The following is a 21,128-nucleotide window of genomic DNA, read 5'->3' on the forward strand; positions in this document are numbered from 1 at the left end:
CTTCTTCTGAAGTACATGGACCCACCCTGCTCCCCTCCAAGAACACTCGAGGATGTGCCAGCGTTTCATCAAATGTGGCCAAAAAGTGTCCCTGAGGGAAACTGCTCGGCACATCTAGGACCTGCAATTTGTTTCGCCGGATCAAGGCAAAGACCATTTTCTGCTTCGGGGGCAACAGACCCTGTGTGGGAAATTCTAAGGAGGGTCTCTCGAGGCAAGGAGGGAAGAGGACAGGGACAGCTGTGTGCAAACTGACCTCTGTAACTCTGCTGGTGACGATCTGGAAGAGCACACTGAATCTTTCTAAATGCAAGTCTTTTGACACCCAAGTTCTTGAGTTTATTACATAACTGGAATTCTGAGTTTAAGAATGTTCTTCCTCAGAGAACTGAAGTATTTAGAAGTATGTTTTCAAAAAAGAAAAGAGTGTACAAAATTCTTACAGAAACAGATTTGTAAATGGCGCAGTGTGTAACGGGCAGGCCGTGCCCGTTCGACAGTGCATGTCTGCAGTGTTCCATCCGCTGCTTTTCCCAAAGTCCTGGCTAGCATCCTTTTGTGCTGTGGAGAGTGTACTAGATTTGTGGCTGGACAACTGTGTTAGAATCCCAGCACATCTATCGGGCTGTGTCACCTTAGGACAATCATCAGCTTCCGTAAACCTCAGTTTCCTAGAGCATAACTCAGTTTCCTAGCACATAAAAGAGGTACAACGACCTCCCCAGGGCGGCTGAAGGTGGATGGAAACGTGGGAGCTGCTCGGGCTCCTCAAAATCCCGGTGGAGGCTTTTCCCTGCAGTTCTCTTTCCTATTCCCGTTCCAGCAGCCCCAACCACTCCTTCTGTTTAGAAGAATGTATTTTGAAAGAAATCTAGGAAAAGTAGTTACTTACTTACTTACTTGCAGTTGCTTACTTACATTTAACCAAAACCTAACAAGCTCGTTTGAAAATTATATCCAAATTTAATAAATTAAAAAAATTTAAAAAGTATTCTGATATGTCATAGAAAGCCAACAACGTGTGTGACCTCACAACACAGTCAGTGCTTGCTGTCGTCCCTGGCAACCAAGAACAACCCAGGGACTCACTGGCGCATCGCTAAACACACGGCATGTGGGCTGGTTCACCCGCCCATACGGTTCACAGCCTGGTGACACCCTCCTAGCTGTGGCTGAATAACTAATGTCTAACAGGCAGCCTGACCCCCTTCCTCCCAAGCGCCAGACTCCCTCACACGAGGAAGCTCATTCATCACGTCTGTGGCTGCTTGCCTGAAGCCAACAGCGTCTCACACGTATTAGAACTCAGTACATATTTGTCAGCTAAAGAAATAAAACACACTTTGAATATTTTGATCTTGGGAAAAAACAGCTTTTGTTATTAATGCTGTAATACAGGCAAACTGTACATTGTTAAAAATGTAAGAGAGAGGATAAAATTAACATGACCCAGCAACCTAACCATGGAAAGAGCCCACGTTGATATTTTAGTGTGTATCCTTTTTCACACTTTGGTGACTACTTTCATTTAAAAAGAATGTGCCATGGATTTGGTTGGTCAAAAATAAACCTCAGTGGACAGGGACTTCACACTATTTCCCAGGCGCCAGTTCATTTCTGGCGATGATTCCACCAGTTCATCTTCAGTCGGCTCTAATAAGAGGCAGGCCAAGCAAAGTCCTCTGATGTAATTAGAAAAAGCAAGCTAAGCAATCGCTGAAAAACCAACACAAGCAGAAACCGGCATGGACTCTCCTTTGAAATATCCTCCCTGGAGGCATGGCGTTCATTTAAATAAAATGGGTGCTGAGCCTCGCAGCCTACAGGGTCACCTGGGCTCCAGGGTACGTGGGAAGGTCTCGGAAAATGAGCGGGCAACCACACACTGCATCAGACATGACCTAGAGGCCGTCCGCTGTGAGACGTCATGTCAGCACGTGACCTAGAGGCCGTCCGCTGTGAAATGTCATGTCAGCACTCAGAACAGGCCTACTGTTCACAGACAAAGGTATCCAATTGGGAATCCTTAGTTTAGAGAAATGACGGTCCAGTGGAAAGTGTCTTCACCATCGCAGCATCTCGCTGTCCTCGGTGATTTGCTGTTAAATCAGTGATGGGTATGTTTCGTTTAAATCTATTCTTAGCTTTCCAAGCCTGTGCATCCCCTCTGGACACAGAGGCGAGAATCATTTTTCATGTGATTCTAGATCAGACACTGACACACTGGAGAAGGGAGCTGCGACCTGTGGGCCACTGATAACCGAGCCCTGCAGCCCCCCAGTGCTGGGGCTCTGCGAGACAGCGCCTGAGGCGGGCCAGGGCCCATGAACACCCCTCCCCACAGCCCATCCCCTCTGTACCCCAAGGCCGGCCTCATAGGCACTGGGCCCTACAGCTGCCCCAGGCGTAGGGTGACTCTCTGCAGGTCTCCACCTGCCTCTACCCCCCACCTTCTGTAACTGCCTAGAGAGGAGATGGGGAGGCCCGATGGGCAGCCACTCCAAAGTGGAGGAACAGACACCATTTTCAAACGAGTCATGGGCGAGCTGGAGAACTAGCCTGAAGAGGTCTCCATGAAGCACTTACCTGGAGGAGGAGGATGAACTGTGGGAACCTCTGGATGGGCTTCATCATCAGGCTGTAGAGCGTGGTTCGATCAGGGCTGGCCTCCTGTTCCTGCTGTGGGGGGAGGCACCGGGGTCACCTCCCCGTGGGGCTGCCATGCCCTCCCTGCCCCTGGGGCCGCCTCCTCCCCACCACACTGAACACTCAGGAAAGTCAAAAGCCTGCACCTTGTCTTCAGCTACAAGAAGAAACTTGGCCAAATACCTTCCAGCCACTTTCTGCACCTGCTCTAGGGACTTCTGCTTTGCTGCAGGGGCTGGGCCTCACATGTTGACCTCAGCTCCAGGGGTGAATTCCCCGGGCCAGGGGACTGGGCAGATTCCAGGGGCTGTCCTTGGGTGTCTGTGTTCTGGCCACAGTGGGCCCCAGAAAAGGCTGGCAACCTCTTGTGGTGCCATGGGCAGAAGGACGTCCTGTAGGCTGAGGGCTCCTCTTCCTGAGCACATCAGGGCTGTGCAGTGGGGCCATTTGCTACCGAGGCTGTTGGGCAATGTTGACCTGGGGGGACTCTCCAGTTCTCTCTGCTGAGAGGGCTGTGCAGTGAAGAGGGCAGACAGCATAGACCTGGCTGTGCCCCGGTTTCTCAGCTCACAGGGCACCCGACTCTTTGGGGCTCAGGTCCTCAAGCTATGAAATGGGATGAGAGAGTCTATCCTCCAAGGCCGTGTGGCAGCCGCTGAGCTGAGGAGTGGGCACTGTGTTCACGGCCACGGCTGACATCCCTAATGGGACTACAACAAAATCCCCAGAGGGAGTGAGCTCTTAAGTGAGTCCATCTTTCCTTTCCCCAAGAGAAAGAGATGGTTCCCTAGCCAAAGGACAGAGGCCACAACTGTCCACAGTGGGAACTGCGATCTGATCCCTTAGGATACAGCCCACAACTGTCCAGAGGGGTAACTGCGATCCGATGCCTTAGGTCAGAGCCCACGACGGTCCAGAGTGGGAACTGTGACCCGATCCCTTAGGTCAGAGCCCACAACTGTCCACGGTGGAAACTGCGATCCGATGCCTTAGGACAGAGCCCACAACTGTCCAGAATGGGAACTGCAATCCGATCCCTTAGGACAGAGTCCACAACTGTCCAGAGTGGGAACTGCGATCCGATCCCTTAGGACAGATCCCACAACTGTCCAGAGTGGGAACTGAGATCCGATCCCTTCGGACAGATCCCACAACTGTCCAGAGTGGGAACTGTGATCTGATCCCTTAGGACAGATCCCACAACTGTCCAGAGTGGGAACAGCGATCTGATCCCTTAGCAAATCTCCATGGGCCACAGACTGTGCTCCAGGAGGAGCAGGAGCCGCTGTGCTGGATAAGGCAGAGGGAAAATAGTCCAGCTTCAATGACACATTGCTGTGGGCGAGAATACTTGCCCTGTGTTCACTCGCTCCAGGTAGCAGCAGTTTCCAAGAAACAGTCCAAGTAACAAGAACACACTTTGTCCCCGGGGTTTATCATGCAAATGAGGGGCTCCACAAAGGAGACTCAGTTCCGCGGATGTCTTTGAAGGGGGTTTCAGCCTGGTTCATTGTGCAGCAAACTGTCAGAACACAGGCTCGGACACGCATCCCACGACTGGGGAAGCCCTGCCTGCCTGCTGATTAAATAACGCTAACCCACACCCATCAGGGGACGTGCTCCCCATCACTGCCAGGTCAGAGACCACTGAGGAAGGCCATCAGTGCTGTCCTCAGCATTCGGAGGAACACAGCCTTTGTCCCCCTCGGGTAGGGCCCGTTCCAGGCTCTGACTCTCCAGGCCAGTGCCTATCCCCGATCCCAAAGAGGCCTGGAATTGAGACGTTTAGTTTGATTCCTAATACCATACTGAAGGACAGTGAGGAAAAGGTAACTTTGGGATCTGATCTTGACTTCTTTTTTGGGGATCTGATTTTAACTTTCTGTCTGTCTGCTGATACACTTTTAAGGATGTGCAAATAAAATTGTTTTCAAAAAGTTACATTAGGACCTAAAATTCATCTTCATTTCTAGCATTAATCCAATACCTAGGGCACTATTGGTACCGAAATCTTAATAATGAATAACTGTATTCAGAGCCAAGGTTTGACACGTAACTTGTTATCAGGCGGTGTTCAAATCCAAATGAAAAAAAAAGTGCTTACCTTTAAAAATTCAAGAAAAGCAGGCTTTGTGGCACACGTTTTCTTGAGGACTGCCACGGCTGTGCTGAAATTGTTCACATACTCACTGTATGCATCCAGCACCATGGACTTAGAAAACTGAAACACAAGAGGAAATTCAGAGAGAAATCACAGAGTTCAGATATCCCTTTTCCAACATGAAACAGAAGATTTGAAACTCTCCCTCAAAATACTCTTTCAGTCACTGTGATGTTTTCATAAGATAAACTTTATTATGACTGTGTGATTTTTTTTTTTTTTAAGCAAGCTTGTTAGGAGTTAACTTGCTGGTTTGATCTTATTTTTTGACCCCAGAGTACTTTCTGACCTCCTTGTTCAAAACCATGGTACTTTGGGTTTCAGTGAAGAATGTTTCTGACTACAGACAAATAAGGATGGTGATTTTAAGTTCCTGCCAAGTCTCACTTGGCGGGTTCAACCTCCAGGCAAGAAAGTCACGCAACTCATTCCATGGTGGGCCCAATATCCTGAGAAACAGGCCTCAACCACACCCTGGAAATGGGGGCTGGGGGCGGGGGCTGATCCTGCTTCTCTGGCATAACATACAGTGCCCCACACATGTTCGTTTTCCTAAAAGCACAAAGGTTTTCTGTTAAGAGGCAGAAACACTTGCCCTTGCTATCAATATTCAAAGAGAGAAAAATCACTCCATGTTGTTCTAAGAGTTGTAAGCCCTTTAGGATGGATGGCAGAGCTCTGGTGTGACTGGCATTGATAGCGGGAATGCTTTCATCAAAATTCTATTTCTTAAAAAAATCTGTTTGCATTTTAAAAAATGTTGGGAAGGAAGGTATTTAAAGAACAGTAATAAGGTTGAACCTAATATATAAAACAGCCAGAAAAAAATCCAATAACAAAATAAATATCCAATATTTCTCTTTTTTTAAGGATCCATAAATAGTATTAGGCAAATATCTTTGCAAGAATTTTGTTTCCATATTTATTCAAAGCATTTATAGACCTCATCAAGTACAGATACAAACTATATAGGAAAACATTTCACGTATTATTATTATAACATTCATTTAAGAAGAGGAACACTTTTTTTTAAACTTGCAAGCTTATATCCCTTTGATAGCATCATAGTCTTAAATAATTATAGAAACCAATCTGTTTGACTCATAATCCTCTACATCTAGGTAGAATCCAACCAATACACAATAAGTATGATTCATACACGGAGTGAAGATAAAATGACTCGAAACAGAAGCTACAGCCAAGGGCAAAAGTTTGAGAAAACATCTAGGAATTTTCCCATCACGTGTTTTCTATTTTTCCCAGGCACAGATAATTCTGCACCCAGAAAGTGAGACCTAGATCAGGAAGAGAACCTGTGTGAGGGCTTAAAAACGGCAATTTTACAACCTTGCCAAACACACGGCATCCTTGTTCAACAACAAAAAGCTTCAGCAAATCATCTAATGGGGCATCCAAGACTCGATAAAGTGCATATTTTTAAATGTCCTCAGATATAGCTTTTGTCCGGAGTGTCCGCCTTTCTAAAGCCTTGGCCTCCCTGGTAAAGATCGATGTATCATTTCCCTAGTGCACCTGCTTGGCCAGGGCATTGCAACTTCAGCCTGGCCGTCAGAGACAACTGCACACTTGTCAGCTTGCAGGAGCTCAGGGGCAAAACATCAGGCTAAGAAGGGAAGACAGGACAGGTGCGTGGAGAGCCCCGTGGACATCCAGGTGTCCCGGCTTAATTACCGAAGCCACGAAGACATCGCCTATCATTTCTACGGAGTCCCACTCAGAAACGCGGCTGGCCAGCGCGATCTGAAACAGCGAGTGGCACTGCAGGATCTCTTTGACTCGGTAGAACACCGTCTTCAGCTTCCTCTCACTCAGAACCTTTGGCTCCATCTCAGACAGTGGCTTCTCATATTGCTAAGACAAAATAAGCAAAGACAGTTCAGACTTTTCTCTTTCAGAGCCTGGGTCTTGTTTTGTTGCCCAGGGTGGAGTGCAGTGCTGTGATCATGGCTCACTGCAGCCTCAAACTCCTGGGCTCAAGCCATACTCCCACCTCAGCTGCCTGAGTAACTGGGATTATAGGCATGTTCCATGGGGCACGGCTGCTTCAGACATTTTTCTTTTTCTTTTTTTGAGACAGTCTTAGTCTGTCACCCATGCTAGAGTGCAATGGCGTGATCTCAGCTCACTGCAACCTCTGCCTCCTGGGTTCAAGCCATTATCCTGCCTCAGCCTCCCGAGTAGCTGGGATCATAGGTGCACATTGCCACACCCGGCTAATATTTTGTATTTTAGTAGAGGTGGCGTTTCACCGTGTTGCCAAGGCTGGTCTCGAACTCCTGAGCTCAGGCAATCCACCTGCCTCAGCCTCCCAAAGTGCTAGGATTACAGGGGTGAGCCACCCAGCCCAGCCCAGACATTTTTAAAGCTCAGATAAATGAATGTAAATATTCACTTACATAAATTATAATTATTTCAAAATAAATCATGACTTTTGATGTCAATATACAGACACAATATTTAGATCCTTTTGAGAATTTTGCAAATTTGCATGTTATGGTTCATAAACATATATGCTTTGCATTCATGTATCAAAACGTATGTACATAAAAAAGAACAATAAAAATGTATATATTATGTAACATGACATTTAAGTACCTCCAAAATCCTCTTAAGAGCATCTACGTAGTTCTTTTCACTGTCGACAACTGAACCCAGTATATATCTTCTTACAACCTGTTGGAAATTTGAAAGTACAATGATAGAAAACTGCTTTATAATACATACAGATACATTTTACTTCTATGCTGAGGCTTGCTGATAACTTTTCTGTTTTTAGAAAACAGTGCATAAGCGTAGCCTAATTAAATAACATTACAGGTACAAAACATACTTTCCCCCTTTAATACAATTATATAATGTCTTAAACCTCAAACTATGAACTATAACTACAGCTGGGACAAAAAAAATTACAGCACTGAAAAGAAATTCCTTCACTTATGCAACGATAATATACTGAATTAACTGATTTTATTTTATGTATCCAACATTCAGGTAGATGATACCTCCTGTGAATTAAGGATAAAAAATAGTTCCAGTCTTGAACAATGAATGCTATTAGCAACACTTATCTAAAATCCTTATTCCAAAGTTCTAAGAAAACAAAGTTTGTGGAATGTGGAGGAATCTTTTTTTTTTTTTTGGGAAGATCTTTCAACCGTCCAAAGATCTACCTATGAGGCCAAGAATGTGGACAGTAAATTATTCGTGTCACTCAGAGGTGCAAAAAAAAAATCTCTACAATCTGACATGTTTGCAGTCAAAACCTGACGTTATTTTCTATCTTGCTTTTCGTCACTGAAGCACATACAATAGACTTGTGGCTGTAAGATCCTGTGAAAAGCCAATGAGGACGCCCGGCATTTTCCTCATTCTAAACACGGTCCAGCTAGTGATCATTGTACTTTCAATTTGCCAATTCATGGAAAACAGAGCAAAACAGGGCAATGGAGTTGCTCCTAAACCAGCAGGCACACTCATGCATATGAACACATGCCTGGGCACACCACACACACTCCTGCACACACCACCTCATATACATGCAAGATAGCACACACGCGCATGCACAGAAACACACCACACACACACATGCACACACACGGATACACCAGGGTAGTATCAGGCTACCTGCAGCCCTGGATTATGCCGTTTGAAGGGACTGCATTGCCACCTAGCGGGCAAAGAGTATTTTTCACAAAGGAAATTTCTCTGTTAAAAAGATTGCACGGCAACCAAGATTTACAAAACCTGATTAACAAGGGAGATTACTCTTTTTAGAGAAAGGATTATTCCATCCGCAAAAGACAAAAATCAACCCTTCTAAAATACCCAAAGAAGAAACTGATGTATTAAAAAAATACAGATGTGGCTGGGATTAAACACACACACACACACACACACACACACACACACACACACACACACACAGCTAGAAGCTGGGAATAAGCAGCTGCTGCTGCTGACTGATTCACAGGAAACGTCAGAGCACAGAGGCTTCCCTTTCAAACGAGACCTTAGAACCCAAAGGCCAAGCAACCCCTCCCATCATCAAACCCAGGCCAGTCTTTCTTCTGACATTCAGATTCCCAAACACTATCCCAAGCCTCCTGAGTCACAGTTGCGGCGGTCAAACATAAAAATGTATTTGTGTATATATACATATGATATATATAATATGTTATATATTATACTATATATATTATTTATATGTGTACATATATTAGGTATATATATTATTTATATGTGTATATATATTATGGATGTATATTTTTTAAAGTCCTGAGATGATACTAATATAGTATCAGGTCAAAAGATCTGGAATAGGTATAATATTAAAATACAAAAACAAAACCAATCTCCTGGGTTTCATGGCTACTGCATGTGATGTCAGTCTTTTTGGCAGTTCAATCTGACACATCGAATTGTATGCCCACTAAGGGGTGGGACAGGGAGCCTCCAGCGCTCAGGAAGAGAGTGTCACTCTCTTCCTGAGAAGCCTGACCTAAAGCCATAGAGGAGAAATTCATCCTGAACGCAGCCCCCACAGGGAGGGTGCCTGGAATGAAGGTCACGGGGCAACTGGACAAAGCCAGGGCTGGAGGACAATCAAAGAGGCTCCTAGGCCTGAGCCTGGAGAGCTGTGGATGGTGACTGGGCCTGACCCAGCCTGACCTTCCTCATGTCCTCACCAGGAATGGGGACGGGACAGGATCCTCTGTCCTCCAGCATCAAGTGTACTTTCCAAGTAAAGAACGACCCTTCTTTATTACAAAAAGAACATTTTCCTTTTTCCACCCCCAAATTAGGCATGCAAAGAATGTTTAATACATAGCGTTTTAGAGTTAGTTTCCCTTAATTCAATTCTAGAGGAGAACAAGAATTAAAGAGCATCAATACCCTCCATTTAACCACTCAAGAGAAAAATCCCAGGGACAACACATTTGGCAGGAGGAAAACAAAATCTATGTGAATCATGACTACAATAAAGCAAGCTGCATGAAAAAATACAGAAATCCTAAATACTGCTAAGTTTCTAATCCTAATCCCAGCTATCATCTAATTGAAACTGACAGCACTGTGCTAACACCACACAGAGAGCTCGCTATACAGGACTTCACTGAACCATTATGGTGTGATGAGCAAGATGGAAATAGACATTAAAATCCACCCTTCAAAGAACAGGAAAACTGAACTTCAGAGAGTAACTACTAGAAAAAAGCAACCAAGATAATCAGAGCAAAAAACAGCATTTCATCCAGGTCTGTGAGACTAATTTGGGAAGCTTAAACCCTTTACAGAAACCATAAAACAATGAACAGTCACCACCAATTCACTGACCAAATCCACCAAAATCAGTACCGAACAGACAGGCACTTGGAAAAATGCCATACAACAAAAAGGTCAAACCATCTTTCCTCTGTTATGTGCACACACCCCTACTAATCACAACTCACTCTCTCTTCACAGAACCTCGACTCTTACCCAGTGACACCCCACAGACCCCGTGACCCACTCAGTGTCTCCTCACAGACCCCTCACACCCCAGCGTCTCCTAACAAACCCTAAGCCCAATCAGTGTCTGCTCACAACTCTCACCCCAGTCATTGTCCCCTCACAGACCCCTCACACCCAATTCAGAGTCTCCTCACTACCCTCACCTGACTCAGTGTCCCCTCACAGACCCTCACCCCACTCACTCTCTACTCACAACTCTCACCCTACTCAGTGTCTCCTCACAGACCCCTCACAGCCCACTCAGTGTCTCCTCACAACCCGCACCCCACTCACTTTCCCCTCACAACCCTCACCCCACTCACAGTGTCTCATCACAGACCCCTCACTCCACTCAGTGCCTCCTCACAGCCCTCCACACTAAGTGTCTCCTCACAACCCTCACCCGATTCAGCGTCTCCTCACAACTCTCACCCCACTGTCTCCTCAAAACCCTCACCCATCTCAATATCTCCTCACAACCCTCACCCCACTCAGTGTCTCCTGACAATCAACACCCCGCTCAGCGTATCCTCGCAAACCCTCACCTCACTCAGTGTCTCCTCAGAAACCCTAAACCCACTCGGTGTCTCCTCACAAACCCTCACCGCACTCAGAGTCTCCTCACAGACCCCTCACCCCACTCAGTGACTCCTCAGAACCTTCAGCCCCACTCAGCATCTCCTTACAACTCTTACCACACTCACTGCCTCCTCACAACCCTCACACCTTTCAGTGTCTCCTCGCAAACCCTCACCCCACTAAGTGTCTCCTCAAAACCTTCACCCCACCTACTGTCTCCTCACAACCCTCACCCCACTCAGTGTCTCCTCACAGACCTCTCTCCCAACTCAGTGTGTCTTCACAACCCTCACCCCATTCAGTGTCTCCTCACAAATCCTCACCCTACTCAGTGTTTCCTCACGACCCTCACCCCAGTCCGTGTTTCCTCACAACTCTCACTGTACTCTGTGACTCCTCACAGACCCCCACAGCCCATTCAGTGTCTCCGCACAGACCCCTTACCCCACTCAGTGTCTCCTCACAACCCTCGCCCCACTCAGGGCCTCCTAACAAAGCTCACCCCATACTGTGTCTCCTCACAAACCATCCTCCCACTCAGTGTCTGCTCACAACCCTCACCCCAATCAGTGTCTCCTGACAAACCCTCACCTCATTCAGTGTTTCCTCACAAACCTTCACCCAACTCAGTGTTTCCTCACGACCTTCACCCCACTCTGTTTTCTCACAACTCACACCGCACTCCGTGACTCCTCACAGACCCCTCACGCCACACTCATATCTCCACACAGACCCTTCACCCCATTCAGTGTCTCCTCACAAACCCCCCACCCCACTCCGTGTTTCCTCCCAACCCTCACTCCACAGTGTCTCCTCACAACCGTCACCCCACTCAAAGTCCCCTCAAAAACCCTCATCCCACTCAGTATCTCCTCACAACCGTCACCCCCCTTAGTGTCCCCTAACAAACCTCGCCTCACTCACTGTCTCTTCACAACTCTCACCCCAATCACTGTCTCCTGACGACCCGCACCCCGCTCCGTGTTTCCTTGCAACTCTCACTTGGTGACTCCCCACAGACCCCTCACATCCCACTCAGTGTCTCCTCAAAACTTCCACCTCTCCTCAGCATCTCCCCACAACCCTTACTCCACTCACTGTCTCATCACAACCCTCACTGTACTCATTGGCTCCTCACAAACCCTCACCCCACCTAGTGTCTCCTCACAAACCCTCTTCCTACTCAGTGTCTCCTCACAACCCTGACACCACTCCCTGTCTCCTCACACACGCCTCACATCACACTCAGTGTCTCCTCACAGACTCTCACTTCACTCACAGTCTCCTCACAACCCTCACCTGCTCAGGGACTTCTCACAGACCCCTCAGCCCACTCAGTCTCCTCACAGACTCCTCACCCGATTCAGTGTTTCCTCATGTACCCCTCACCCCATTCACTGTCTCCTCACAGACACCTCACACCCCACTCAGGGTCTGGCGTCGTCTCTCTCACCCTCACCTCCGCATCCTGCCCACTGGTCTTCAGCTCAGGCCGCTGTCTTAGCTTGGGCCATGTGTCCCCAAGGTCTCCTGGCTCTTCTGGTCCTGACTCACTCACACTCCTGTTATAATTCCTGTTTAGTCCCTCATCTGCTAGAAGTATTTTCCCTGTGCTTTTCCCTTCTTTTGCTATATTTGGTTTTTGGCTTCATCACTACACTAAGTTCTCAGAGTGCAGGATCCAAGTCCCTCTCACATGGTGTGTCCTCACCAGAACAGGTACCCCACATGCGGTGAGGGCCCCAGATAGTAGAGGACTGGTCAGCGTGTTATCCTATTGAGCGCCTCACAGGACTGGCAAGAAGGTGTTCAGCCATGAACCCCCTTTATAACTCCTGAGCGTGAAGTGAGGTCGGTGAGCTGGACAGCACGCACAGGAGAAAGCACTACATCCTCTGTTCCTGGTAAAGGCTGTCAACCATCCCCCTGTACGTGTGGCAGCCCACATCACATGGCCCCAGTGAGCACAGACAGGTTAGGAGCAGGCTGTGATGGGAGAGACTGAGATCAGACACGACCCCTTCCTCGCACAGCTGGAGGACGCAGTTCTGATGATCAACCTCCTCCGAGTCCAGGCTTCCTTACAGAGTATACAAGGACAGCAAGGGGATTTGCGAGGATGAAATGCAGTGAAACACACCAGTGACCGCGAACGGAGCCTGCACAGAGCATGCACACCCATGAGTGACAGCCGCTCAACAACTGTCTCCAAGCTCTGTTGACACTCCATCCCGTCACTCGTGTGATGCTGCTGACAAAACTAATACTTCAGTCATCGCTGCTCAATTCCAGTGAAATGTAAGCTTCCTTTTTCAACCTGGCCGATTATGAACTGCTTGCAGGTATCCCTTTTCATCTCTTTTTAAACCTGGCCAGTCACTAAGCATTTCTGTGTTGTTCTTTAATCTGACAATGCTCTCTCTCGCTCTATCTGCCTGCCTGTATCAGGGATCTCCCCAGATCCGTGGATTACACGTGTCTGCCTATCCATCCTGGTGTCCATCATTTGCACCTCGCTGTCCATGTGGGAAACAACTGTCATCATCCCAAAGCATCAGCCCCTTTTGCTAAAGGCCTGCAAACTCAGTGCTGTCACTCTGGTTCCTCAAGTTTTCTCTTTCTTTTACTCAAAGACAATCCAATGAAAACCACTGATTTTTTCCTTTCTGCTACCAAGTATCAGATTTTTAAGAAATGCATTATATTCAGATTTAATTAGTTATTGAAAATCTGTCATTTTCATGTCAGTCTCAGGTAGCTACATACACATACTGACCACACACACCCACACTCTGTGTCTGTGAAAGTAAAAACTGTGTGACTCACTCCCACGAAGAAGGCAAGTTCCTCCCCTTTTTCACAGTTACACTCAGGGGTGCTGTCCAAAATATTTAAGGACCAGAAGGGCCTGAGTCCAGGCCACAGCTGCTGACCAGGGTCCCCCCAGACCCTTGCTGAGCCCAGGATTAAGCCTCTAAGTGCTGGGGCAGGAGCCTACAGTGGAGGGCCCGAGTGGATGGAGAGTTTGAGACAGCAGACATTGACCAACCAGCATCAAACATACAAATATTTAAAAACTAGCACAGCTCTGCTGGTCAACAGCCCCTGAGTGTCAGCTCTGCTCATCTCACCTGCTGCTGAGATAAACCCTCGGGCATCGGGGTCAAGATGGCTTCTGGGTGCTTGCAGTCAACATCAATGAACAGATTCTGCTCTTCCTCAAGAGAAGATCTGTGATCTTAAAAAAAAGTCAAAATGCATGAGTTTTACATTGAAATAATATATTCAGAACACTATAGTACAGTAAAAAATGTCAAATAAATATTTTGTGTAGACCTTTCAATTTTCCATGCTTACTTGACACCCAGCTATTATTAAGTTGAATTTTTAACAAATCCAATAAAATATTCTTTCCAGAGGGTAATACAGTATTTGCCTGTATTTGAAATTTTCAGTATTTACAGTTTAACTTCGAAAGGGAGAGGTGCCATTTGAATAGCTAGATAGTAAAGTGGCAATATTTTGGAATTTTAGTGTTTTAGAATATTTCATAAATTAAATATTTTAGTTTCTTAATCTATAAAATATCACAAGGAAACACAGCTAAGAATGGCTAAGAGCAGTCATTGAAAACTGAGGTGAGTCAAAAGTCATTGAAAACTGAGGTGGCACTTAGTGTATTTCCTGCATCTCTTCTCACTGGACGCCTTAAGAAGCACAGCTTTCCAAAACTCAAACAGTTTAAACAAAAACTAAATCTACAGTTGGGCATGGTGGCTCACTCCCCTAATCCCAGCACTTTGGGAGACCGAGATGGTAGAATCGCTTGAGCCCAGGAGCTCAGGACCAGCCTGGGCAACATAGCAAGACTCCATCTCTACAAAAAAAAGCCAGGCATGGTGGTGAGAACCTGTACTCCTAGCTAGTCAGGAGGCTGAGGCAAGAGGATCACCTGAGCCCAGGAGGTCGAGGCTGCAGTGAGCTGTGGTCGTGCCACTGCACTCCAGCCTCAGTGACAGAGTGAGCCCCTTGTCTCTAAAAAACAAGAAAACGCCTACAATCATTTTTTAAAAATACAGCTAACTACATTATAGCATCCACAAAATGGCTGGAAATCAGAAAAGCACAGGCAATTTTAGAGGATAGAAACCTGAGTTTTTCTAGTTCAAAGATCCCAAACCCTGGCTGCACAGAAACATCTATCTAAGGGGCTTTAAAACCTACTGATGTCCAGACTTTTCCCTCAGAGATCAATGGATCACCCAGGGAAGGAGGGCCTGGCACCAGCACGTTTTAAAAGCTTTCTAGTTAATTCTTAGGTACAACCAGGACGAAGAACGAAATTCTGTCCAAGCCTCTCATTTTATGGCTTAGGAAACTCGGGTTGGGAGTTTAGGGATTTGCCCTTTTTTTTTTTCTTGAGATGGAGTCTTGCTCTGTCACCCAGGCTGGAATGCAATGCTGCGATCTCGGCTCACTGCAAGCTCCGCCTCCCGGGTTCATGCCATTCTCCTGCCTCAGCCTCCTGAGTAGCTGAGACTAGAGGCACCCGCCGTCACGCCCGGCTAATTTTTTTGTATTTTTAGTAGAGACGGGGGTTTCACCGTGTTAGCCAGGATGGTCTTGATCTCCTGACCTCGTGATCTGCCCGCCTTGGCCTCCCAAAATGCTGGGATTACAGGCAGGAGCCACCGCGCTCGGCCAGGGATTTGCCTATTAAACTGCCGCATCTCTCCAACTGACCCCCAAAAGAGTACCCCCTAAACCAGAGACAAAGCACGACCTGCTCCCAGGGCCTGAGTCAGGGATTCTCAGACTGTCCCACACACCCAGTCCTGGGGTACTCTGCCGGCCTCCAAATCCTGGCTCAGGGGCCTGGCGTGGGCTCCAGGTGGGCAGTTGTGATCAGCTCCTGGAATCTGGGCAGCGGTCGGGGGGTTGCTGCTGGTGGCAGACACAATCCTTGAGGCAGTGAATGTGGCCCCAAATCCCAACTCCTCACTGGACAGAGCTGCCTGTGCTTTCCAGGGGCTGTGTAAATATGGCCACCTCCTCAAAGGCTGTCCTTTGCTGCCCCGAGCACCTCATGGCACCTCATCAGGGCAAAATACTACTGCACATTTTATTAGAATGCACCTGACTGTCTCCATCACCAAATAAACCCCTCGGGGATGCTGACAGCTTTCCCCCACCTTGTCTGAGATGCCGAGGGCTTCATTAGGACTGAAAGAGGAAAAGGCCTCCTGAGTTACACCATGTCATAACAATTACACACCATATCCGAGGCTGTTCCTTGAGGGAACACGTGACTGTAAAGTCCCTTCCAAGTACAGATACTAGCAAATGCTACCCACGTCCTAGCACCAGACAAGCACGTTAGAAAGCTGGAGAAACAACCAGGAAATGCCAGGTCAGAGTCACAGCGACCCCTGTATGACAGTGAAGTCTCAGCCACCCTCCCGTAACTCGACCTTAGGACATCCGTGCACAAAGGCTCCGAGAAGTCTCCTCAGACGGTAAATGACCCCAGCCTGCCGCTGTGCACGACACCTCCACACCAGCTGCCTTTTCCACACATAGATGCACAGACCACTGCGCCTTCGTGAGATTTTTAGAAAAACCTGGAAATTCTGCTATCTACTCCAAATCTCCCCTCACCAAGGAAAAGGTTCCTGAAATCCCAGTTCAGGACGCTCACGACCTCTGTCCCTGCGGGACCATGCCCAGGAGGGCCGATGTGCTATAAATACAGAGTCCAATGCCAAGAATCCACAGTGACAGTGGCCCCTGCGCAGCCCTCCCTATGTCCAGCCAGTGATTCCCAATGATTCTCTGCTGCTCGGTGCCCTCAGTCTAAAACGCCAACACCGCAGGATGGGGAGGCTGGTCAGCAGGGCTGATCCAGACCCAAGCACTGAGCAAGCTGGTGCTCCCCAAGGCTGTGGGAGCCTGCGCGGCTGCCCCCCACCCTGAGTCCTCCCCACAAGATGTGGCCGTCCCCCCAACCCTGTGTCCTCCCCGCAAGAAGAGCCGCAGGCACGGACCCTGCGTGATGAGAGACTTGGTCCTGATGAAGGAGCGGCCCCTCTTCACAGCCGCCCTGGTCCTCTCCAGCCCGTCCTTGGTGCCGTCCTTCGCAGCCTTCACGAGCTTCTGCATCTGCGACGGAGAGGGAGATGTGAGAACGTGACGGCGGCAGAACCCACCTGTGACTTTCATTTGCCTGTTTTAAAAGAATACTGTCAAGTAGTCTGGTTCTTGTGAGCGCATGTGTCACGTGCAGTTCTGGGCTAGGTTTTGTTTTGGTTTTGTTTGTTGGAAAAAAGGAAAAAATAGACCTTAAAAATACAGCCCTTCCTGGACATGGTGAAACATGTTCCCTGCCCCGTTTATGGTATTATATGTGACCCACTCACACAAAGAGGTATGTGGGGGTCACAGGTGAGTCACTAACGTGCACAAATGTCAAACAACTCGCCCCGAATTAAATGGCAAAACAACTAACTGCAGACGCTCACAGCTCCAGTTTAGCCTTCTAACCTCCCTGGGGCTTCCCATGTCACCCCATTTGGGGGCATGGCCAGCTGTTGACAGGGCCGCCTCACACGCATCGTCACATGGACCCAGCCCCAGCCACAGGGCTGAATGCAAGACCCTGGCAAGTGCTGCAGACACGCACGGGACGTGCCCGAGGGAGGGTCGGCGTGCAGCACGCTGCGGATGTCAGACTCGGAAGCCATGTCCCCCTGGCCTGGGGCTCCCTGCCTCCACTTCCTCGGCCAGACCTGTGTTGGACACTCGCGGCTGCCTGGACTCAGGGGCGTCTGAGGCGTCTCCTGCCATCTGATTTCTTATTCCTTAAAAACCCAACATCTGAGGTACTGGCCACTGGACGCTGAGTGATTCGTCTTTAAAAGATGATCTCTTATGGGACAACTGATGTCCCCATCCCAGGGACCTCTCAAAGGGACCAGCAGTGCAGCTGAGAACCAGGCTCTCCTCACTCTGGGTCACATCACCGCGTGAGGAGCAGGGCTGCTGGGCGCCGGCGTGCAGACAGTGTCGCTCTAGCCCTGGCCGTGTCTGCCTGCCCTGGACTTCCAATTTTGGCCTCAGGGCTGCCTTCCTGAAGCGTCCACCATGAACACCACACAACACGCATGGCCTCACACCCGCGTCGCCTGCCCCAGCCCATCTCCACCACTTGCAATGCTGTCCCCCATCGACGGCGTTAACATCGCGGCCCCCGTGGGCTCCCCTGCTCCTGCATCCCCAACCCCACGTGGGACCATGTCCTGCTGCCATTTCCTTGGCCCCTGCACCCATGTCCCCTGCCTCCCGCCCGATGGCGCAGACAGCGCTGCCCGCCTGCATGTTTCCGTCCTGCACAGCCTGTCCATGTCCTGCTCTTTCTCAACCCCAGATCTGGGCTTAGAATCAGAGAACTGCAAACCGACAAACTGGAGGGCCGCCACGCTCCCTGAGCCCCAGCTCCATGCAGAGCAGGTGAGACCCCGGGTTCCAGGTCACAGCCTTGGCCAGGTCTCCCGGCTCTCAGGGCTGACACGGGGCTGCTGTCACTAGGGGACGGGAGTGTGCTGGGCCTGGCCCTGGCTGCTTCCCCAGCCTTCCTTCCCCACTTCCCACAGTGCCCTCACCTGCTTCAGCCAGGGCACTCCGTGTCTGTGAAAATCTCCAAACGTAGCTCACACACCCCTCCCACGGTTCTGACGGTGTCCTCCACTCCTCAGAAACCCCGCCACACTGCCTGCAGCCTCCGGCAGGTCCCTTCAGACACCCTGCAGGGGAGCCAGCCGGATGCTGGATGTGAGGGGATAACGCGGCTGCCAGGGGGCGGCTGTGGCTTCTGATGGCCCGAGCACAACAGGGCGATGAGCCGGCTGCTCCAGAAGCTGTGTGGAGTGCATAGCCCTTTCCAGTGAGTGCCACTCAACACGTATGAATGATCACAAAATACCAGCAGGATAAAAGGTCAAACTGCAGGAAACAGTACTTGACAGTGCCCTTTTAAAAGACATCGCACAGAACAGACGGTCATGACATTCAGGTCCGGCAGTTCTCAAGCATTCCGGCCTCAGGAACCCTGGACGCTCTTAAAAATTACGGAGAGCCCAAATGGCTTTCGTTTACCAGGGTTTTACGTATCAATATTTACTGCACTTGAAGTTAAAAAGCTGAAAAATTTTGGATATTTTTATAAATGTTCATTTAAAAAATAATCAACCTATTACATGTTATCTTAAATAACATTGATGAAAAATTGCTGTATTTTCCAAAACAAACAGAAAGTGGCATTGTTGTACATTTCTGGAAACCCCTCTCACGTAGACAGCCGGATGGCGTTCCGCCAGCTGTGAGGCCACAGCTGTGGAGCCTCCAGAATGTTCCTGGGTTCCCCGTAAGAGGGAGAGAGTGAAAGGCACAGAGCGTCTCAGAGTTCACGTGAGCCCCAAAACGTCGGGGGATTCCGGGAGCCCCGGACCACCCTTTGAGAACCACTGTTGAGACACCAAGGACCGACCGAGGCGCGCGGTTTTTCTTTACTGCCTGGCCGGCGAGTGGGGGCAGCGGCCGGGGGCAACACTCTACCTTCAGTTCATGCTTCTGCCTGAGCTGCTGAATCTCCACCACGCCCACCGTGCTTGCCATCAAATCTCTCATCTTTTTCTCATAGTGCTCCTTTAAACGGGTTAGGTCATGAGAAAGCTACAGCATAAAGAGACACAGTCTTTTCACAAAAAGGCTCTTTTTGGTTCTTTGGGACAATTTTACATTGAGAGGATGCTGGCCGCGTCTGCAGTGGCACATGAGGCCTGTCCTGGCTGGGGGCTTCTGGGACCACACGCGGGAGTCCCCATTACTAGCCCGGTTGGTCCTTGAGAGATAAATGCACAAATAGTTGGCTGGGCGCGGTGGCTCACGCCTGTAATCCCAGCACTTTAGGAGGAGGAGGTGGGAGGATCAATTGAGCTCAGGAGTTCAAGACCAGCCTGGGCAACGTGGTGAAACCCTGTCTCTACTAAAATTACAAAAATTAGCCAGGTAGGGTGGTGTGCGCCTGTGGTCCTAGCTACTTAGGAGGCTGAGGTGGGAGGATCGCTTGAGCCTGGGAAGTGGAGGCTGCAGTGAGCTGTGATGGTGCCACTGCACTCCAGCCTAGGTGACAGAGTAAGACCCTGTCGCAAAAAAAGAAAAAAAAAGGAGAGACAAATGCAGAAATGAGTTAAACATGGCATCAAAAGACAGACACTATCCAGACACCAGGCTAGAGTCTTCTCTGTGCTAGACAGGAGCAAATGCACGCACACAAAATATCTGTGAAATCATTCGTTTACATTTTAGTGGAATCAAAATTATCCAATATATAAAAATACATGAAATTATTTTTTGCGTTGGCATCCAAGCAAAAGATACTTGTATTTAAACTGTACTGAAGGTGACATATTTTGGGGATGGCAGCACGGATTTTCAACAGTCTCCAACCTGAGGTCACTTTCTCTCTAACTGACGGGACTGGGGACCCCCTGGATCCTTCTTCATGTGGTCACAGACACTTCAGATGCACGTGGCTGAGGCCCCACTGCTCGTCTCGGGGCATTTCTCATGTCACAGACACTTCAGGAAGTTTTTAATAAAATTCGAGATTTTTTGAGTTGACTTTTGAACAACATATAGTTTTATTTTGGTCGTTTTTAAAATATGACCATTTAAACTAGAAAACTTGGTGCTGCCTGCAGCACTTCCATCCTGGACAGGCCTAACCCACGGGTGCCCTGTCTGCACCCCACACAGTATTCCCACCCCCGGTCCAGGCCACTGCCCTTGCAACATGGAGGTGCAAGAGAGGCTGGAAGTGCAGAGCCCGGCGCGCCCGGGTTGTAATTCTGCACCACAAACCCACTGTGTGCTGGCTTTCCCCAGCTCCTTCTCCCAGCAGGAAGGGCTGCTGAACCACTGGCACTGCCCGGGCAGTCAAGGGCTCCTCTGGGATATGGGTCCGCTCCAAGGCAAGGGCAGGGTCTCCTGAATTACTACCAAGGAGTGACTACTAATGCCTCTGGGCTCCTCAGTGGCCTGGCCCCTCTGTCCACAGCCCATCACGAAGGCGAAACCAAAGAGCATTTAACCCACGCTCCAAGGCACGCATCGAGCCTGCATCTGTGATGTCAGAGCCCAGCAGTCTTCTTAAATCTCAGTTTAAATCAAGTGT

General features: G+C 48.8%; 1 protein-coding gene across 2 annotated transcripts in view; it reads right to left on the bottom strand.

Annotated features, from left to right (window-relative positions):
- Positions 1 to 21,128, bottom strand: part of ARHGEF10 (Rho guanine nucleotide exchange factor 10) — a 130,178-nt gene that overhangs the window by 58,022 nt on the left and 51,028 nt on the right. Inside the window, exons 9-15 of one of the 2 annotated variants that reach the window (XM_030812418.1) lie at positions 19,508 to 19,624; positions 16,942 to 17,056; positions 14,029 to 14,135; positions 7,424 to 7,501; positions 6,500 to 6,679; positions 4,751 to 4,867; positions 2,587 to 2,679 (exon numbers count right to left, since the gene is read on the bottom strand). In XM_030812418.1, coding sequence (XP_030668278.1) covers positions 2,587 to 2,679; positions 4,751 to 4,867; positions 6,500 to 6,679; positions 7,424 to 7,501; positions 14,029 to 14,135; positions 16,942 to 17,056; positions 19,508 to 19,624 — 807 coding nt within the window. The remainder of the gene's footprint in view (positions 1 to 2,586; positions 2,680 to 4,750; positions 4,868 to 6,499; positions 6,680 to 7,423; positions 7,502 to 14,028; positions 14,136 to 16,941; positions 17,057 to 19,507; positions 19,625 to 21,128) is intronic. The other variant, XM_030812419.1, reaches the window with a different exon arrangement.

This window comes from Nomascus leucogenys, chromosome 4 (genome assembly GCF_006542625.1).
Source record: "Nomascus leucogenys isolate Asia chromosome 4, Asia_NLE_v1, whole genome shotgun sequence".
Lineage (NCBI taxonomy): Eukaryota > Metazoa > Chordata > Mammalia > Primates > Hylobatidae > Nomascus > Nomascus leucogenys.